This window comes from Numida meleagris, chromosome 5, assembly GCF_002078875.1.
Source record: "Numida meleagris isolate 19003 breed g44 Domestic line chromosome 5, NumMel1.0, whole genome shotgun sequence".
Classification (NCBI taxonomy): domain Eukaryota; kingdom Metazoa; phylum Chordata; class Aves; order Galliformes; family Numididae; genus Numida; species Numida meleagris.
In genome coordinates this window covers 67,597,593-67,617,236 of record NC_034413.1, presented here as the reverse complement: position 1 = coordinate 67,617,236, position 19,644 = coordinate 67,597,593, and the positions used below count along the sequence as shown (strand labels likewise).

The following is a 19,644-nucleotide window of genomic DNA, read 5'->3' as shown; positions in this document are numbered from 1 at the left end:
AGAAAGAAAGAAAGAAGAAAGAAAGAAAGAAAGAAGAAAGAAAGAAAGAAAGAGAGAGAAAGAAAGAAAGAAAGAAAGAAAGAAAGAAAGAAAGAAAGAAAGAAAGAAAGAAAGTTTCTTTCCTCAGGCAATTTACTATCTGCTCTAGAACTAAGGTACATTAAATCATAACAGCTTATCACATTACAGAAGTGTAATAGAGAACTGGGATAAAAAGAAAATAGTATTTTCTAAAGCAGAGCATTAGGCATAAAAGAAAGAACTTATTTGTGGCTCTTGATGTTAAATAGCACTGTAAGAATACTGACTGAATTAGGAAGGATAACTAGAGGCTAAATTCTCTGCAAAAGAATATTAAATCAAGATAAAAACTGACCTGTCTTTTGGGGGGGCTATATAAATCCTCTGAATACTTATTCAACTCCAAAAATCTAGCCTTAACATTCCTAATAATATATACAGCTTTTACAGAAGAAGACAGGCGGAAGGAAAGAATTAATGCATTGCTCATAAATCACACCATTTTGCAAAAACAGCACAATCAGAGTCGATGGAACTTTTGAGATTTACAGATGAAGGACTGTGTGTCATATTTGAAGGCGCTAGATGTCTATATGATGCAATGATCATAAACATATTATCACTTCAGTAGGCTGAAGCAATGGCTAATGTATTTGCAAGATGAAGCTGTGAAAGCCTTTCTTTAGGATTTTGGTGTGGGCACAACTACAAGGACCAGAGAAGGCTCTAATCCTTTAAGGAGAAGGTTTTTTTACGTGTTTTTTAAGTGATTACTTTTTGGGTGTCAGCCTCTTCTCTCTTGTAACTAGTGACAGGACAAGGGGGAACGGCCTCAAGTTGTGCCAGGGGAGATGTAGGCTGGACATTAGGAAATACTGCTTTTCTGAAAGAGTGGTCAGGTGCTGGAACAGGCTGCCCAGGGAGGTGGTTGAATCACCATCCCCGGAGCTGTTTAAGAAACATTTAGAAATAGCATTGAGAGACATGGTTTAGTGGGGTTATTGGTGGTAGGTAGATGGTTGGACTGGATGATCTTGTAGGTCTTTTCCAACCTAGCTAATTCTATGATTCTATGATTCTATGAATTTAGTAGAGAAGTTGTCTCAGGGGCACAAGAGATGTACCTAGACAACCCTGCACCTAGACAATGTAAGTCTAGCAGACTCTTTTTCCTGGGTGAGACATTCTAGGCTGATCCTGAATAATTCAGAATATAAAATGCTTTCGTATCTCCTAAACAGCTCCATATCTTACTAGCAAGATTTTCTAATGACGTGTAACATTATCTCACACTCCTTCCAATGACTTTTCTTTCACTTCTAATTTACAAAACATTTATACTAAATCACAAGGGTTTACCTATGATTAATTCCTGCCAGGTACAGTATATCTGAACACTTTTAACATGTTGAAAGCATTGGTTTTTGAAGAACTATCCATTAATGACTTTCTGAACTGTGACAATGGATATTGACAGTACTTGTCAGACTAAAGCACTATTGATTGTCTCACATCATGTGTATAGAAAAACCAATTTCTTTCAAGTATCTTTTCCTAACTGAAATACATTATTATGATGTCTATCTGTTTATTAGAACACCCAAAATTGTTGCATGTAATTTATTTGGATGGAAAGGATTGAAGAGTTGCAGTCGGAGTGGATAAGGCATGATGAAATTCAAACAGTTTCACATTAGTATCATCTCTTCCATTAGTCTTGTTCTGCAGGTGAAAACACAGCTAGTTTGGACTGTGCACAATTTATTTTAATACTCTTGATGACTTCAAAACCTCAGGAAGTTGTTAGAAATGGAGATGACCAGTAGTCAACACTCATAGTTGGGATTTGGGATTCTGGAACTCAGAATTCCACAGTTGATCCTGTTTTCTTGGTCTGCAGCAGAGGCAAAACTATTGCTAGTCCTTAAGGGGAGGAGCAGCACGCAGCATTGCCTGTATAAATGACCACTGTTTCAGCCAGCACCAAAGTTTTGGGAGTGACAAAATCGAGTCACTGCTTCCTGCTTTTTCTTTGCGATCCTCTGAGATAGAGTCAATAAAGCCTGTTCACTAGGGATAAAGAATTCACTTCACCTACTTTGCTGAGCTAAAGACTTTTGTCAGTCATCTTTTTTTATCCCATTGGGAAGTTCCCAGGCAGGTCTCATGAGTCCTCCCCACACTATAATCACTATATCCTTTTTGCAAAAGAGAAAAATGAGAGACGAAAACATGGTCTGCTTAGAGGCATTACACAAATGATTGGTGGGGAAAATACAGAAATCAGGCATTACCCCTAATCCCTATGTTTATGATAAGCTTTAAAATTACAGGTTTTGTGACTGCACAGGGTAGACTCAAGAACTGCGGCATCAGATGACAGACTGGCTATCACTGGCTGGGAGATGCTAGGAAGATTTTGTTTTCATGGGCACCAAAGGACACGGAGTCATTCAAGTTTATGGTCTTAAAACACGTTATTTGCCACAGCAACTATATCTGCATTTGCAAATGTTTATGAAGAACACTCAGAGATAAACAATAGGAAAAAGAAAACAGTGATTATATAGCGCAAATAATTTTGCTGTAATATGACAGCCTAACAACTTAAGTGCTCAGTATTGTCATTACACTTTGTGAAATTTGTGTGCATTAGCAGTAAAGATTCAATAAAATGGCTGTATAACTCATATTTTGCATCATGCTCTGATGCATATAAACTTTTTAAAAATTTGGTCTCTCGCTAATAATAAATGGAAATAAATGAATAGTGTGTATAAAAATATCATTGCACATTTACATTGTGAAACAAAACGGTACTCCCTATGCAGATTTTCTTAATGGCATTTATAGCATAAATATTTATAAAAGTAAGGAAATATTTCTGCGCATGCTCTGGATTAATAAAGGAAGATCACATCAGACTAAACTGATATCATTCTTTAATAAAATAACTGTGAGGTTTTTGTTTGTTTGGATCCTTGTGTTTGTTTGTTTTCATAAAAGAGAAATGCAATAAACAAAATCTATCTGGACTTCAGTTGTGTATGTAATATAATGCCAAATGGGAAATTATCAGTTAAACTGGAGAAGATGGAGAGAACTACAACACTAACAGGGAAATGACTCAGAGAGGTACAAGTTACTAGTGCAAGTCCCTAAATATTCTTGGAATTGATCTTTGTGTCTTGATTAAAAATTTCAATATAAAAAGTAGGAGCATTCAAAAGTATTTGTGGGTGACTCACAACCGGGAAGCATCATCAGTTCAGACGTGAATCAGGACATCAGACAATCTTAGTGACTTTAAAACTGAAGGCTGAAGAAATGGATTAGATCTAATAGTATCCGATGCACTGTCAAAGAGGTATACAAAATACTTCTGTTATGAACTGGAAAATCAGCTATTAGAAACATGAAAATAGGTGAGACACCTGGGTGGATTAATTGGTTATAAGTTCACTCATCTATTTGTGAAAAGTGGCCATAAATGGAATCACAGAAGGTTAGAAAGACCTCTAAGGTCAAGTCCTACCTCAACTCACCCCCACCATGCCCACTAAGCATGTCCCTCCATGCCACATCTCCATGGTACTTCAGCACCTCCAGGAACAGTGACTCCATCACTGCTCTGGGCAGCCTGTGCCAATACCTCACCACCCTTTCAGAAAATAAATTTTTCCAAACAACCTATTTTTTTCCTAACATTCAACCAGCGAGAGAAATGAAAGAACAAACTCTCTGCTCAAGGCCCTGATGAACTTTCACCTTGGATGCTGTCATGCATGAAACAGGTATTCAAGTCATACAAGGTACAGGCAATGCTGTGGGATTCACCAGGGGAACAAGCTGCTTAGCTTCTGAAAGAGGACGAGGATCTTGGCTAGAAAATGGCTGTGAAGGGCTGTGATTGTTCTCTATGAATTTCTTTGTGGGGGTAGAAAATGAGCAGGAGAGAAGAACAGGACACCAGGGAGGGAGAAGAGCTGTTAAAACTGAAGAACAATGTTGGCACAAGAATAAATGAGTATAAACTGGCCCTAATATGAAGTTCTAAAACAGCCTTTCAAAGAAGCCATGGTGGTAAATAAAACTAAAAGAATTTAAGATGAAACTTAATAAATTTACAAAAAGGGAGACAGAGCATGGTACCTTGTGACAGGAGGAGCTGGACTAGATCTGCCAGGACACAACAATTCCTTCTTTATACAATTCTTTTGGTATTGTCACACTATTAGAAATGCTATTAACCACACTTACTTGAATATAAAAACCACAATGCCAGAAATCAATGAGTTTGCTTTATTCATACAGTATGACCAGTTTATGTTCATCTAATGTAAAACATGTGGGACTTGGATGGAAGCTGCTGCAGCACACAGCGTCAGGCTGCTCAGGCTCTAGGAAGAGAGAGTGCAGTGTGCTTGGGAAGGGGAAACGGCTCTTGCTGAGCCTGTGCCAGGGATTGGGACTCCTGATACAGCCAATTTGCAAGAAGTGGCTGCAGTTCTATATTGTAATGCAGTCCACATGCATAAGAGAGTGTAATTTTGTAGGACCACAGACTGTTATGGACACATCTATCCCTGAGCATCCTTTGGTAACCAGCTTCTGTATCTCTTCAGGTAATGAGTCATCCTGTTACAGATGTTACAAAAGCCAGGAGAGTGACAGAGTGGCTTTTTGCAGTCCCCTTTACAGAGGACTACTGAATTTCCCAGGAAAATACCCAATCACTCAGATGACCTAACATACAGGACTTGAATAGCAGCCCTGCACTTCACTACCTGGGTGGCTTAGTGCTACTCACTTCCAGTGTTTTCAGCCATAGAACCTCATCCAACTCTTTTATAAAATGCAATAGCTTCAGAGAAAAAGAATGGGAGTATTTCATTTAATGACTTTTGAAGTTGACATACATAATGTAAAAATATTTTTAAGCAGACTTCCCAAAAGAAAAAAGACATGCAATTAAAGGTTGAGGAAGACAGAGCAAGCAACTGAAGATTATTTCCAGATCAAGTTGAAAAGTAATTTACAACAAGTAATGTATTCAGGTATTATTTTTTTGTTTTGTTTTGTTTTTAGATGACAAAGCTCTGTTTTCTTCTGTTGTGGAATATATGTCAGTAACATTCAAGTCTTTAAGCTTACCTCCCAACCAAGTTTGTCTGAAAAAAACCTTTTCAACCTTTTCCATGTAATATGAATAATCATCATTACCATTAAATAGCTCGGTCAAAAGGACAAGTAAGTTATAAGGTTCCTTTCTCTACAAGGAGAGAGCATTAAACCAAAAGAAAACACTTTTGAGTTGCTGGGTACTGCCAGTGATGTGTGCCCTTGTAGGTTCAAATCCTATGTATAATTCTACCTTATGCTTTGGAAAACAAACTAATTATCTGTAGAGTACAAGGAAAACTTGCATTGCTGTATTTATATCAGCCTTGTTAAGAGTCACGCAGATTATTCATATATTTAAATTTAGAAACACACTCGGCTACCTTGCTGTATATTTTTTTCAGATCTGATCTTAGGGATCTCTCCAGAAAGAATACCATAACAAAGAATTTCCTCTTTATAGAGACTCTCATCAATTATATTTAATGCTTCTACATTCTAAAAAATACCGTATTTTAAAATTTAATTATATTCCCATTACAAGCAACCTCCAATTATATTCATAACTTAATATTTTTGACCCATTATGAACTTCTACTGCTTCTGAAGCAATACAGGATAGATTTAATTTATAATGTGTAGATTATGACAACCAACATGTTAAAATTGTTATTTTCAATGAAAAGTGGTAGCAACCCTCATTTGCTGTTTCAAATCATAAGTTCCAGTATATTTTTATCTTCTAATATAGCAAATTTAGTATGTGTTAGTGACTGTAGAAGAAAATTTTATGGAGGAAAAAAGCACAAACATTATCTTTAAAGTAATCAAAGAATATCTAGTCAAGGACTCAAAATCCATTTGCCGTATTCTGTTTATACATCCACTCTATCAAGTTATCTCTATCTCAATTAAATCATTAGAGTAAGATTAACAGAAAAACGGATCACCCGTAAGCTCATTTTTCAAATAGAAAAATCCAATGAATTTAAGAATCCTGTCTGCTTCTTACCTTTATAGTAATTTCTAGTAGAAATTTCCAACACTTACTTGAATATAAACGTAAAACTTGCACAACGTGAACTTAGCTTCATTTTATGTGTCTAGATAAATGATTTCTATATGTTAAACCACAACTGATTTTCACATTTTTTGGCGTACACCGTGGTGTCAGAGTTGCACAGGATGGACATCCATTAGAGGTTCTTAAGGATGTGCATAAAATAAACAGAAGAACAGAAAGCAAATCCAATGGAGAGGATTACAGCTTTTGTGTGAGCCTGTCATATACAGTCTATTGGGTATTTTCGTTTGTTTGTTTTTCCCATCGACTATCTGAAATTCCTAACAAATATCAGGTCATAAAAGACTACAGCTCTATTTTGTCACGCTTTATAGAAAATGTATATTGTTCTTTCTCTTCCTTATGCCACTAAGCACCGCTTTGGCCAAGGTGTACGGTGGTCCTGGAACAATTCTGGCTTTCTACATCATGCACACACTCCCCCCTTACAATGGCCCCTTACAGCAGTCTGATTGTTCATTGCCATCACACGGTCAGCAGGAAAGCAAAAATGTGGGTTGGTGTAGATGAGATCTGAGTCCAAAGAGGACACGCAGATGTGGTCAGCTGAAAGCATGAGTGACTGGGATGCCAGAAATGAGTGTCTCCTCTACTGCTGATGCAAGGGCTTTGCTCTAGCAGGCAGTTGGGACCCCAAGTCTGCCTGCCCCTTGCATAGGTGCTCAGAGGAGAACAGACCTTCAGAGATACTGAAGGGCATCCAGTGACATTTTTTCAGTAGTTCATCCAGTCTTCAGAACAGCTGTGCTGGAACATTTGTCTGGACAGGCAAATGATTGCTATATATCACAATCTTTTCCTGAAATAAAATCAGGCCAGTCATCATAATGCTGAGACACTTCAATCAGCTGCATATTGGGTTTTCACGGGTACACTGACCCTTGCTTTGACTAGGCATGGTTAAAACTTGGATAAAAGAGATACACCAAAGGACTGTTTTAGCTTTAAAATTAATGTTCCAGCTGACAAACTGCACAGGGACTTAACCTACTTTAGAACATATTTAATAGCATAATTTAGTATCTAAAAAGAAAAGCAAAATAACTAATGATGGACAAATTTAGAGGTCGAATCTAGTTCACATAAACATTCAAGAGTTCAGATGTTTAACCAAACCTTATCTTGTCCATGAAAAGCCTCAGCCTAAGAGCTCTATCAAATATAAGCCAAGCACGGAAGATTGTGGAAACTTTTCCTTACAGAAGGAAAACTCTATTATCAGGAACCAGCACCTTATAGCAGCACTCACATGTTAAGCATTTAAGCATCAAAGCAAAAGCAAAACATTTTCAGAAAACTGCTTCATGGAAACAGCAATATTTGGATGAAATCCAATACAGAGAAAAGAAAATAATATTAAAGGAAAAGATAATACAAATGCAATTAGACTATCAACCAATAAAACTTAATCTGTGTTTGATAGATGAAACCTTCCAAGCTTAGAATGAATAAGGAAACCAGAGATCAGAGGACTCTGCCTTTTGAAGTCTTGTTGTCCAGATCCTGGGGACCATTATCTAACTGAGTACTTTAAAGACATTATGAATATTCTGTCATGAAATAAGAAAGCTTTAGTACTGTAATGACCTGTAATTTGAGCAGCAAAGATGAATTCTAAGTAAATAACTATTTCAAAAAGGTAAATTCTACTAACTTAGTTTCTGAACTAATCCTTGCTTTTAAAGAACATTTTCACTTGTTAGCCACTAATAATGGAAAGCATCACTCTCAGGGACTCTCTCCTTTCTCAATTCACCAGTCTTTAAATGGATTTTTAAGAAGCCTATCAGCTGAGATGAGACCTGTGGCACTATTTCTCATGCACACACCATATCTACTACAGTACCCCAGAGGAAAGTAAAATTCAGACAAATGTTGCAGGAAGCCAATCGTTCCTCAGCATCCTTTCATTTTTCTTTCCCTTTCTTCATGCCACCACCTTGACTCCTCTTTGCTTAATCCTGCCCTTCACCTTTTTCTTCTGTCTCTCTCTCCCAAGCCTCTTTGGCAATTTAATTATATTAACTGACAAATATACTTTCAATGTTTCATATACTTTCCAATGTTTCATCATTGGAAACCAAATTCAAGTGAACAGAATATTTTTTGCCCTACCTTCAGTACTACCCTTGATCCATCATAACCAAAGGTCTTCACATACCACTTTAAAACAATTAAATTACTACAGTATTTTCATTATTTCTCCATTAATTTTTAGTGTTCTCTCCTGATTTTCATTCACATACATGTGAGCTAAAATACCTTCATGTGAAGAAAGGACTGAAGGAGCATTATCGTACTCTATCATGCATCAGTAATTTTACATAGACAAGAAAGATAAATAAACATATATTTTCACAGCAAAAATTATCCAACAAAAACTTTGTTTTTGAAGGAACAAAACTTCATTAATTCTTGGGTAACATCACAATGAGACTGATTTTGATTTAAACTAACATCCACATCCCAGATAGAAGACTGCCAAAGAGTGACCTGGAGATCTGCTTAATTCTTGATCAACTTTTGGGCCCTTCCATATAGCCTTCCCAAAACGAAACCTACAAGTCACATGGTTCCTCCAATCTGAATTAAACATTTTATTATATATACCCACCAAGTTAATTTTAACTCACTCTGACTTATGTTTTTCTATCAACAAAATGAAAGAGTGAATTCCGTTTCCCAAGGCTGTTGGATGACATTGCCTTGAACACTCATATGCAAGAAGTATGGACTGATACTGGGACAGATTCAGAAAAGGAATACGGACATCAAGAAAAAGAGCTCTAGTCTGTCAAAGAAAAGACAACCACAAAACTCAGCTGGCCTCATCTAGCAAAACAAGCAGTAGAAGGAATACAATGGCTGTCTTTAAAACTATTTGAGATGGTAAACCTGAGATGGAAAAGAAATGCTGAAAATAAAGAGCTAGATAAATTCTGACAAGAGAATACATTCCTACCACAAGTCCATTAAAGCTAAAATTTAGAAGAATATTTCCAGCTTGAAAACACTGAAGTTTTGGAAAATTCTCCCAGCATGAGCAGAGGGGCAAAAGCATTACTACTGAATTTCATTAATTATGAAAGGAATTGAATGAAGTAGTTGTTTTCAAGAACTGGGGAATTGATTCAATGCTACTAAAAGTCTGTCTGAGGCAGATAATGCCATGTTACACTTTTCAATAATAGTAACTCAAGTGAATTCCTCCTGGGTGAATCCCGGGCACACTTAAGACAATGGCCAATGGAATTAATTAAATGGAGCCAAATATCCTTAGTGGTGAGGGGAGGTGCTCATCTGTCATAGTGTTCTCTTCAGCATCAATATTTAAAGCCAGCTAGTTGGAACCTTTTACTTAATTGAGAAACAATATAGCATTTAACCCCTCAGTAGCATTCCATCCATTGCCTTTCAGAGGAACAATTGCAGCAGCTATGTGTTATGGGATGAGCATACTCTGCTGCAAACGTGCACGTGTCTACAACTTTTAACAAACTGCCGTTGTGCACTCACAAAGGAACATACCCTCAATTAGGAAGCTCTCTCATACCTTACATAAGGCTATATATCCCACCTACTGATGTAGGAAGTGGGTTTTTTTTATCATACAGGCTCTACTACCTACAGAAGAGCCTCTAGTTGAAAAGCAGTAGCGGTTATAAAGGAACCCACCTTTTAAAGAGAGCAGGTGTAGAAAAATATTTCATGCCAGTGGAAGTTTCTAAGTTCTCCAACTACATGTATTTTTAATGAGTTTGTCCTCAAACTGTTTATCTGGCACATAAGCAGGCAGCTAGTAGAACAAACAGGAGATCCTACCAAGCACATTCATTTTTAAAATGTTAATACACCCAATCTTGGAAAGAGTAAAGTGTTTCCATCCATTAAACTCATCTTTAAATATTTGGGATTAGAGGTCATAATTTAAATGAAATACATCCTCCAACCTGTAAGGTACAAATGCTGAAATGATTTCTCCATTGCAAAAAAGGTGAGTCTGGGCAGTAAGTAATCCTATCTAGAGCCTGATTTACGGTGTCTCTAATTGAGCTTAATTTAGACTTTTATAACCTAAAAACCTCCTTATTTCTGTCATATTCCTCCCAAAGTACCAGGAGGATTGCATCTGGATTAGTTATAAATAGCAGTGAAACCTCAGAATACAGTGTAGTCTGAGAATCATTTTTCTGGCTTCAAACTTGCAATCAGGGTAGTCATTTCAATAATTACAATGAGAAGTATCAGAATTAGGTTCACAAGAGTGACACAAAGCTGTACCGTCTCTCTCTTCCCGAAGAGCAAAGCTCAGCCAGTCCCTGCATATCAAAGGAATTGACCTAGGTAGCAGAACATGGAAGGGGCCTAGCTGCTCAACTCTCAACACCTAAAATGCTGATGTGCTGATCATGATTTCTTTGTGATTGCTATTTCTTTGTGATTTCCAAAATACAGCTTTCTTAAACATTGAGTCAGTATGTGTAGCTAGCTCACTACAAAAGATCACAAGTAATCATTACTATCCAGGCTCTACTTGCCCCTCTATCAAATTTATCTTGTGTGCACTCATAAGAGTCTGTTTTGTTAAAAAAAAAAAAAATACGATATCTCTGTCTTCTTTGGAACAAAGAAGAAATATGGATTCGCAACTCTTTTTTTCTGTTGTTTAAACTTAAATCCTTCAGCAGTGTTTTGAACAAACCTAAAGAGATTTTAAGACAGACATTTTGTATTATAACATTCCCACGGGTCATATGCATGATTGTCTTTACTAAAGCTCCTTTCAGTCCCAGTTGAATAAATATGCATTTTATTTCACTAATCTTGAAACAACAGGAATAAAGTTTACCCAGGTCTTTTATACCTCAGAGAACAAAACAAATACTACAAATCTTTAGAGAGAAAGGATATACAAAAGGGCTTGAGGTGAATGTTTCAAAGCAAATACTCTTTAAATGATGTGCAAATTATTTCAGCACTTGAACATGATTTATGAAAGGGGATTAGTCCACTGAAACAAGAACCCGGTTTAAACTGTTGGGTTTCAAAGTCAAAGATGAGAAGTGTTTGCTGGAAAAGGCAGAAGAAACCAGATAGTAATCTACAGTGAGAATTTCTGACAGATTCTCTTCAACTAACTCAATCTTCCATTAGCTATCACTGTCATTCATACCTAACCGTGCTGGACAGTATAAAATACCTTCTTTTATGATATAATTCTCCATAAAAATGAAGAATGCAATAATGATAATTAAGTAATAATGAGGTAATTAATAACTCAGTGCCTAGTTCTCTATTTACTTGCAGGTCCCACAAATGAGCACAAGGAAAATGAAACAATTAACAATTATCCAAGCTCAAATAGAGAACTTTTACGGAGTTGTGTGTCAGCGAGCAGACCAATGAGTCACAGGTCACATCTATAATAATACATTATATTCTGTTGTAATATTCCCACATACTCTTCACATAATGGGTAAGAGCTACTCTTAAGTACTATAAAAATGATCACTTTTATGTAATTGTAAAGATTAATAAGTGAGCTAACTTCTCATGGTTCTATAATGACCCTGCTGTTCTAGTATGTAAAGGAAAATTTAATGATCCTGCTCAGATATGATTAATTTCTAACTTTTTCCTGACTAAAAATCTGGACTTGGTTCAATAAAAATGAATTAAGTGAACGCGCACCGATTTCCCTGCCAAACGTTTATATGGAACTTGGTTATGCCCAATTTAAAAATATGCTTTTTCAACCCAAATAGTAATCTCTGGAAGGATTTTGGAAAGTGGAGTAGAAATAAAACAAAGAAATAAAGAAATATGAAATAATAATTGATAGAAAAAGGATATTCAAATTTGAGAGAAGTTCATATTTATATGAAAACTAGTCACAGTCAATTGTAATTTTGGTTGCGACATAATCTACTATTATCAGCAATAGTGACACAACTTGTTTCTGAATTTGGCGTGCTTTGTTTCCAAAATGCAAATATTATTGTATCTTTGTTGCTGAATCAGTATTTTCCTAAGCTTTAAGAAAACCTTATGCCTATAGTAAAAGCAGCAGAAAAACTTGAGACTAAAAATAAGTGAAAAAATAAGTTTAGCCCTCTTAGTCCTTATAAGTATTCCCACCCCTCCTAAACCAGCATGCTGCATTTTTTTTCTGTGGTTCAGTATCTGGAGATGAGTGCAGTCCTGTTGATGCAGTAAAAATAAAAGCCAAACATACAAACTGAAGAGTGACAAAATTAACACTGCAGTAGAAGCTGCATATTTGCATACAGTTTGAATTTTGCTTTCTATTTTAATTGCTGTTGGTCATTCAGCACTAAAATACGTTGCTATTTTATTAAAAATAATATGGGTTTATTAAAAATAATAAAACTCACCATACCTAATGCTACCACTGTAAATTAATAAGGCTGCCTAAATAGCATCCATTTGGCTTTGAACTTTGTATCTAGCTAAAATGGGCTGGGAAGAGGAAAGAAGCACCACGCTGAGCCAGAAAGGGTTAAAGCGTTGGAGACTTCTCTAGCTCTTTTCTCAAGTCCACTAAAAAGCTTTTTGTGTTGTTTGTTTTGTTGTGGTTTTTTGTTGTAGTTATTTTTTCCCCTCACAATGTATAGTCTTAATTATCTAACAAAATGCATTCAGAGATGATTCTGGATACATCAGCTATTATTTAAGAATATTTACATGCTATGTTTCAGGTTTCAAAATTCAGCCTTCTGAAGCAAAGGAAAGTAAATGAAATGAGTAAAGTAACTTTAAGCAATTTTAGAGCACACCCAACCCTCAGTTAAATAATAGGTACTGCATGCCTGACTTAAATTTAATCTTTTGAGAAATCAAAGCAGATTTCAGAGACCAAATGATTTTCTAGCAAATACCTCTGAATGCAAAACAAAATTATGATCCAGAAGATATTATTATCTTTTTTATTATGAAAATGATGCAGGGAGGCATATCTATAGCTATTCTCCTGCAGTTGCTCCGTGGGGAAGCATGTAGTGGGGAAGCACTACAGCAGCCCAGAGTGATGCCTTGCCCTTTGGGACTCAAAAGGCCCATGGCTCCCAGTTAAAAGTGCAAGAGGAATGTAGGTAAGCAAAATATCATTATTTGAGTTGGCCAGTGGCCAGGGTGGCTAACACCCCAATCCTAACGAAGAAGGGAAAAGAATCCCAAGCTTGCTGTTTAATATGCATGACATGTAGGCTCTGCTGTCAACTTTTCCTTCCACCCCCTGCTTTTGTCCGCTTTTTCCACCTGTTGCAACTTGTCCTTACCCAGGCTGTGAGCTTGCGGGGCAGGAATTTTCTTACTTCGGTGTCGCATTGTGTCTGGCACAATGACGCCGTGATCCCAGACTACTCCTATTGAGACTCTGAAGACATCATGAATAATGCTGACACTGTGCAGCCCATCAAGACTTCCCTTTTCACAGACATATAAAATAGCATATATATATATATATATCAAATCTTGACACTATAATTGTGGCTCCCCAAGCTAGAATTCGAATATGGAGAAGATTTTTACAGGATCTGTCTCATGGTGGTATGACTAACCACCAGATTTTCAGTGAAGTGTTCTTGAAGATAAGAAAAATATGCGAGTAGAAACAATAAAAATAATGCAATTCAATCTTATCAATTCAGGCAGTTCCAGCTTTTATGTGGCAAACAAGGAGATCAAATTGCATTTATCTAATATCACAGATTTTTTAAATGTCTAAAATATTTAATTATTTTGCTTTGGCAACCCAAAGCTGAGGAACAGATTACTGTTCCCACTACATAAGGAAATAACTGACAACAATTAGTATTTATTCTTGTTGCTTTTGTAATAAAAATAGAATTCCATCACTTTCAAGGAAACCTAAAATATTAATAAGAATGTGATGAACTGAGTAAATGTGACGCCATAAGGAAATGATGGAGAACAGGTTGGAAATATAGTGCTTTGGGAATGTATTGCATTATCAAGTTTGTGATTGTGCATTTTGACAAGAGCCGCCCTCAGATTGATACGGTAGCCAAAGGGCACTCTTCCTACTGCAAAGCCGTTTGTTTCCGTCTGGAAAAGGGGGAGTAGAAGAGAATTGATCCCCTCTGACAATCGATAGTGACTCAAGCCCAGGCTCTTCCACAAGAGGTCACTCCTGAGTGGCAAAATTCCCAGATAATGGCCAAAATGCAAACCAGAAAGTGACCATGGAGAGATGAAGCAGCATTAAGCATAATAGCATTGGTTTTACCACCTACAATTTGACTACTGTGGCAGCTCCTATAATCCATACACTCTGTAAGGTCTCTTGGTTTTTGTACACCTGCATGGTTTCTGGGAACCTTGAGATGCACAGACACATTCCCTACGTACCTAACCCTGTGCCCTGTTATGTATGATACAACGTAAACATGGCAGGCTACTCACCGGCACACCCAGTTACAATTGGTACTAATTAAGAGGGGTTTTGGCAGCCTAAGAAAAACCTAGATTCTCACCAATATGAAATTACTTGGAAATTATGAGATCTACCGCTAATTTTAAAAGCTGACCAGGAAAAGGCTTTTTCACATGGAAAGGAGCGGTGGAGCAAGGTAGGTTTCTTGAACCAAATGCATGCATTTTCTAATGGCGGAGATTGCTAGGTAAAAAAACATGCCTTCCTGAGCAAGCATTCTCTGTGTAAATTAAACCAGTGAAATAGTCGGTAGCATCCAATAAGTAGCAGTCTCTTTCCATGTATTTAAGAGTGGGATCACAGTTCTACAAATTTTGGTAACAGTCCCTAAGGCCATCCTTGGTTATTTTTTAGCTCAAGAAAGCTTCAATTAAAATACGAGTTGAATCCACACTGGATGAGAAGCCACTGAAAAGCTGCATGACCAAGAGGACAGACATTGTGTGAACTTTGGAAATTGAGTCTGGCAGTCTAAGCCTAATTTTCAATGAAATTGGTGTCTACAAGTCAAAAAGCGTAACTGAGAATTACCATTTGTCCTTGTAGTGTGAGCAGAAGCAATTAGGATTATACACAGAAACCAAATTCCTGCTGCTTGGTCTCTAGGAACAGTCTCCCCAGTTTTAAATTAAAGAGTAAATCATTTGAATACTCTGAGTGGACTATACCTGTCCTTTATATACTTGTGCTGCTAAAAAGACCAACACCACAGCAGTACTTACTCTACAACTGGACATTTTTTTGCAGCTCTTAAAATGCAGAGAAGGGAAATACAAATGAGTGAACCCTCTGAATACTTCCTTAAAGATTATTGGGGGTGGAGGTAGCCTTCTAACAGACATCAGTTGCTTGTTTTCCATGTAAAACTGGAGGGGTTTTAAGCCATCTTTAAAAAATTTCCTTTGTTTGGATTCGACATTGGCAGCAGTCAATAATATGAGAGTACTATAAAATTACAGAATCGTTAAACTTTGCAAGAACTTTATAAACACGCTTGCAGATATTGCACATATCTTCTCTGTGCTCTGCAGTCAAACTGGACAATGAAACGACCACCTGTTAACTGCTAACAATGTGTCATTACCAGTTCTCATGCCTTTTTAAAGCAATTTTGGCTCTAGCTGCCGATAATTCTGGCTACGATACTTGTGTGAACATTAAGGGCACAGAAAGCCAAAGGCAGAAAACTGACAATACAGTTTGTGCTTAGACTACTAATAAGTAAGTGAATAATATGATTTTTCTAATTCCACATAATTACTAGATCTCAAGGGGCCAAAAAAGTTCTGAATACATATTTTAGAAGCAATCCAAGCTGCAGTATTTAGATACCAGCTTTGATTCACAGCAGATATTTCCACGATTTTTAATAGTTTAAATAGCCTTGAACAAAACGAAGGTTACTCACAATTCTCTAAGGTTTGAAAAGAAACGTAGAGTAAGTCTATGACACTGCTCGTGCTCACTTTTTCTGTTTTGTTTGACAAATTATCAGTTAAAGATATGTGAGAAGTCAAAATAAATAAGTGAAATTTTCCCGAGTGATAAGACAGTTTATGGGCATTTTGATATTAGCTGCAATGAGAGCAGAATTAGGCCTTCCAAACTTACCGTGCTCTCAGTCTCGTTTTTCCCTCTTCTGAGAAATGCAATGTGATATACACAGCACAAAGACACCGGGACAATTTTTTTTACAAATACATCCAGGCTACTTTATATTTTATAACAGAAAGAAGAATCTTAAAAAAAAAAATATTAAAAAAAATATTAAAAAAAATCTCTGAGATGATAAGAAAACAACACCAGAAAGCTTTGGTCTGCAAAAAGAGACTACTTAATGAATCTCTGTATTTGTGTTTGTGTGAGTGAGCACATGCATGTGTGCATATATTTATGAATACATGGATAATTATCATTAAAAATAGCGATGTTGGGTCTTTTTATTGTAACTCTTTTCTTAGCATCTCAGGCTTTGATCCTGCTCTGAAATGCGTGCAGGCAAATTCCCGCACAGACCGTCAGCACCTATAGGTATCTCGGAGCAGCACGCGGGGCTAAAGCTGTCACGGTGCTTACATTAGCAGCACCACGCGACTCCTGCCAAACAAAGAAGGGAAACAAAGAATCGAGAGAGGGGGTGACATTTTAAAAAGCTCAGTGGGCGATTTGGGGTCACCCCCAGCTCCTGCTGCCCCCAGTACCACAAACATCTCAACATGAGCTGGAAGAGGAAAGTCTCAGTGGGCTGAAGCCCACCCCTACCGGTTTTAGATCACTTTCTTTTGTAATCATACCAACAAAAATCCACCTTGATCCCTGAAATTTACTTTCCATACAATTACAGAACCATCCTTGAAATGTCGGCTGGAGAGGATATGCCAGGTCTTTCAGTAATACAGTGTATAAATATATAACAGACAAAATTACTCTAGCAATTTGAGGTATTTTACTAAAATGGAAACAAAGCAACTGCAATAGACCATTAGCACAGGACTCATGTTGCTTGTTTTTAAAAATAAATGGCTTGAATAAATGTCTTTTCTCCTAAACAAATTTATTTCGTTTAGGAGGGAATGTCACCCTTTAAAAATGTGGAGCTAGTAACTGTCTTTACTTAAATGCAAGTTATGTATATCAGCCCAGAACACATTCAGCTTTACAATTCTCAGTGATCTTCCCTACATTCTGTATGTAATAAAAATTATCTTACCCTTTAATGGCATACTTATTTTACAAAGGGGAAACAGGAGGAAAAAAAAAAAAACATAAAGGAAAAAAATCTTACTTAAAGATTTTCTGTGTTCAGGCTTTGATTCTTTGGATTCAGTGTCTAAGCTATTCAGTAATTCGGTGCTGGAGGATCTTCTGAGTTTGAACTCCAAATTTCTCGATGTACAACTCCGCTCTTTTGGCTGGGGAAAGAAAATGTATATTTATATCTATGTGTGCTTCTAATAAAATTATTATTTGTATGAATGCAGCAGGAGATTGCAGAATGCCAGCACAGAATAAGGAGCTAATAGACACAGCAAGTGATGCAGTGAGTATATTATTTAAGGGAAGTGTAATGCAAATTTTTTCATATGGCAAAGCTTTTATGCCCCGACAGACTGATCTTAATTTCTGAGATAAATTCCCATTTAAGTAAGGAAAACAAAAGACCTGCTTCCTTAGGCCGTAGAGACCAAAATGATTTCCACATTGCAGGCTATTTCCAAATTATTGCGGAGAGGAAGGTTGTTAAAGTAGCCTTTCTGTTTTAGATATTCACAGCAAATGTTCTTTCAAACACAATTGTTTCAAACATCTGTACAGATTTGGGTTGAACTCCGCTGGTATAAGCTTAGGGAAGAGGAGGGCTCTTTTTCTGCTACTCTAATTCATGGGCAGACCAAGTGGTGGTTAAGGACAAGTAGTGGTCCCAATTTTTGTCACGATCAGGAAAAAGAAAAAAGGAAGACGACACTTTTTTTTGGCTAATCACACATCTCCTCCCATTACGTGCGGTTGGGTGAGATCTGCTATCTTGATGCCTGGGAAAGTTTTAGAACTGGAACCAATGGAATGGGTGAAACCTCCAGTGAATGCTATTGGTGGCATCCTGTCCTGGGCATGCAGCAAGGGGACAAGCTCTACCCTCCGCTACCATCACTTTGCTATGTGTTGCTGTGGCTCACCGTGTGCTCTGAGCTGCCACAGCCACGATCTTACCTCCTTGCAGAGTGGCACTGAAACAATAGTCGAGCCTATGAGATGCTTAGCTGAGTAGCACACCGATAAAAAGAAAGTACTCTGGGTCTCTACGGTAAACTCCACCCCAAAATCTTCAGTGGGATATCAATATCCTCGCATAGCCAATGAAACGCGCACTATGAAGACATACATCATCAGATCAAACTTTTCTTGGCTGATTATAGCCTCAGGGTAATAGAATGTTTGCAGCTCTTTAAGGAAACAGTAGCCCTGCTCGGGTTAACCCTTTCCAAGAGACTGACTCTGCCCTCTCTGCCAATTCCATTTCAGAAAAAAAAAAAAAAAAACCTTTGAAAAATGCAAGAAATGGGGGTAATTTTCTCTCACCGTGTTCTGCAGTGAGTGAGGGAAGTCAATGCCCCTGAAAAAAAATATGTTCTTGGAGCAGGGAGAGAAGGCCATCATTTGGAATTTGTACTGAGAGTGGCAAAAAGAGAAAGAAAAAGCTACAGCTGAATCTGGTTTGGTAATTAAAAACTGTTTTAATAAAACGCAGCCCCGCTTACTTCTCGTAGAAAAACCCCCAGTCTTCCTGGGAGAATAACAGCAATCAGTTACAAAGGAATATTATTTGCTAGTGTTATTCTTGTGAATAAGTAATACAAAAATTCATAAAAGGATCAAATGTAGTAATAGTTCTATTGAAGATTATATACTGTAGGCTGCATAAACAGAAAATGCAAAAATTCATTAGTTATTAAGTGCTTGTGTGCTTTTACAACCCTCAGCAAACCAACGTCCTTGTTATTTCAGAGAAATAAATGTAGCGTTGCATTTCAAGGCAAGATTCAAATGACATTTTAGTTCAACAACCTTGTTTATCTGGCATTTTTCAGTAGATTTGCATATTTTTGTACCCTTCAAATAAAGGAATGTCTAGCTAGTTGCTAGCTGCCTAAAACCTGCAGAGATGCCGAAGCAAATGAAGTTGAAATTGCTACATCTTAATTAATAAAGGTAACAGCCAAAACAAATACATACCAATCTGTCAATTGCATTTTTGATAGCATGGAACCAATCCAATATGAGAAAGTCGATATCCGACTGGAGGAGGAACTCATTTCCTGACACTGTCGTGATCTGGGGGAGGGCACGGATGGTGACAGGTAAGTAAAGCACACAGGACAGATCGTTTTCTGCCATTGTCTCTGCTACACACCCAAACGCTTCCCCTTTGTACCAATAATTA

General features: G+C 37.2%; 1 protein-coding gene across 3 annotated transcripts in view; it reads right to left on the bottom strand.

Annotated features, from left to right (window-relative positions):
• ARHGAP15 (Rho GTPase activating protein 15) overlaps nt 1-19,644 on the bottom strand; it is a 317,669-nt gene that overhangs the window by 136,981 nt on the left and 161,044 nt on the right. For all 3 annotated transcript variants that reach the window (XM_021399416.1, XM_021399417.1, XM_021399415.1), the window contains exons 7-8: nt 19,437-19,535; nt 17,488-17,614 (exon numbers count right to left, since the gene is read on the bottom strand). In XM_021399416.1, the coding sequence (XP_021255091.1) occupies nt 17,488-17,614; nt 19,437-19,535 (226 nt within the window). The remainder of the gene's footprint in view (nt 1-17,487; nt 17,615-19,436; nt 19,536-19,644) is intronic.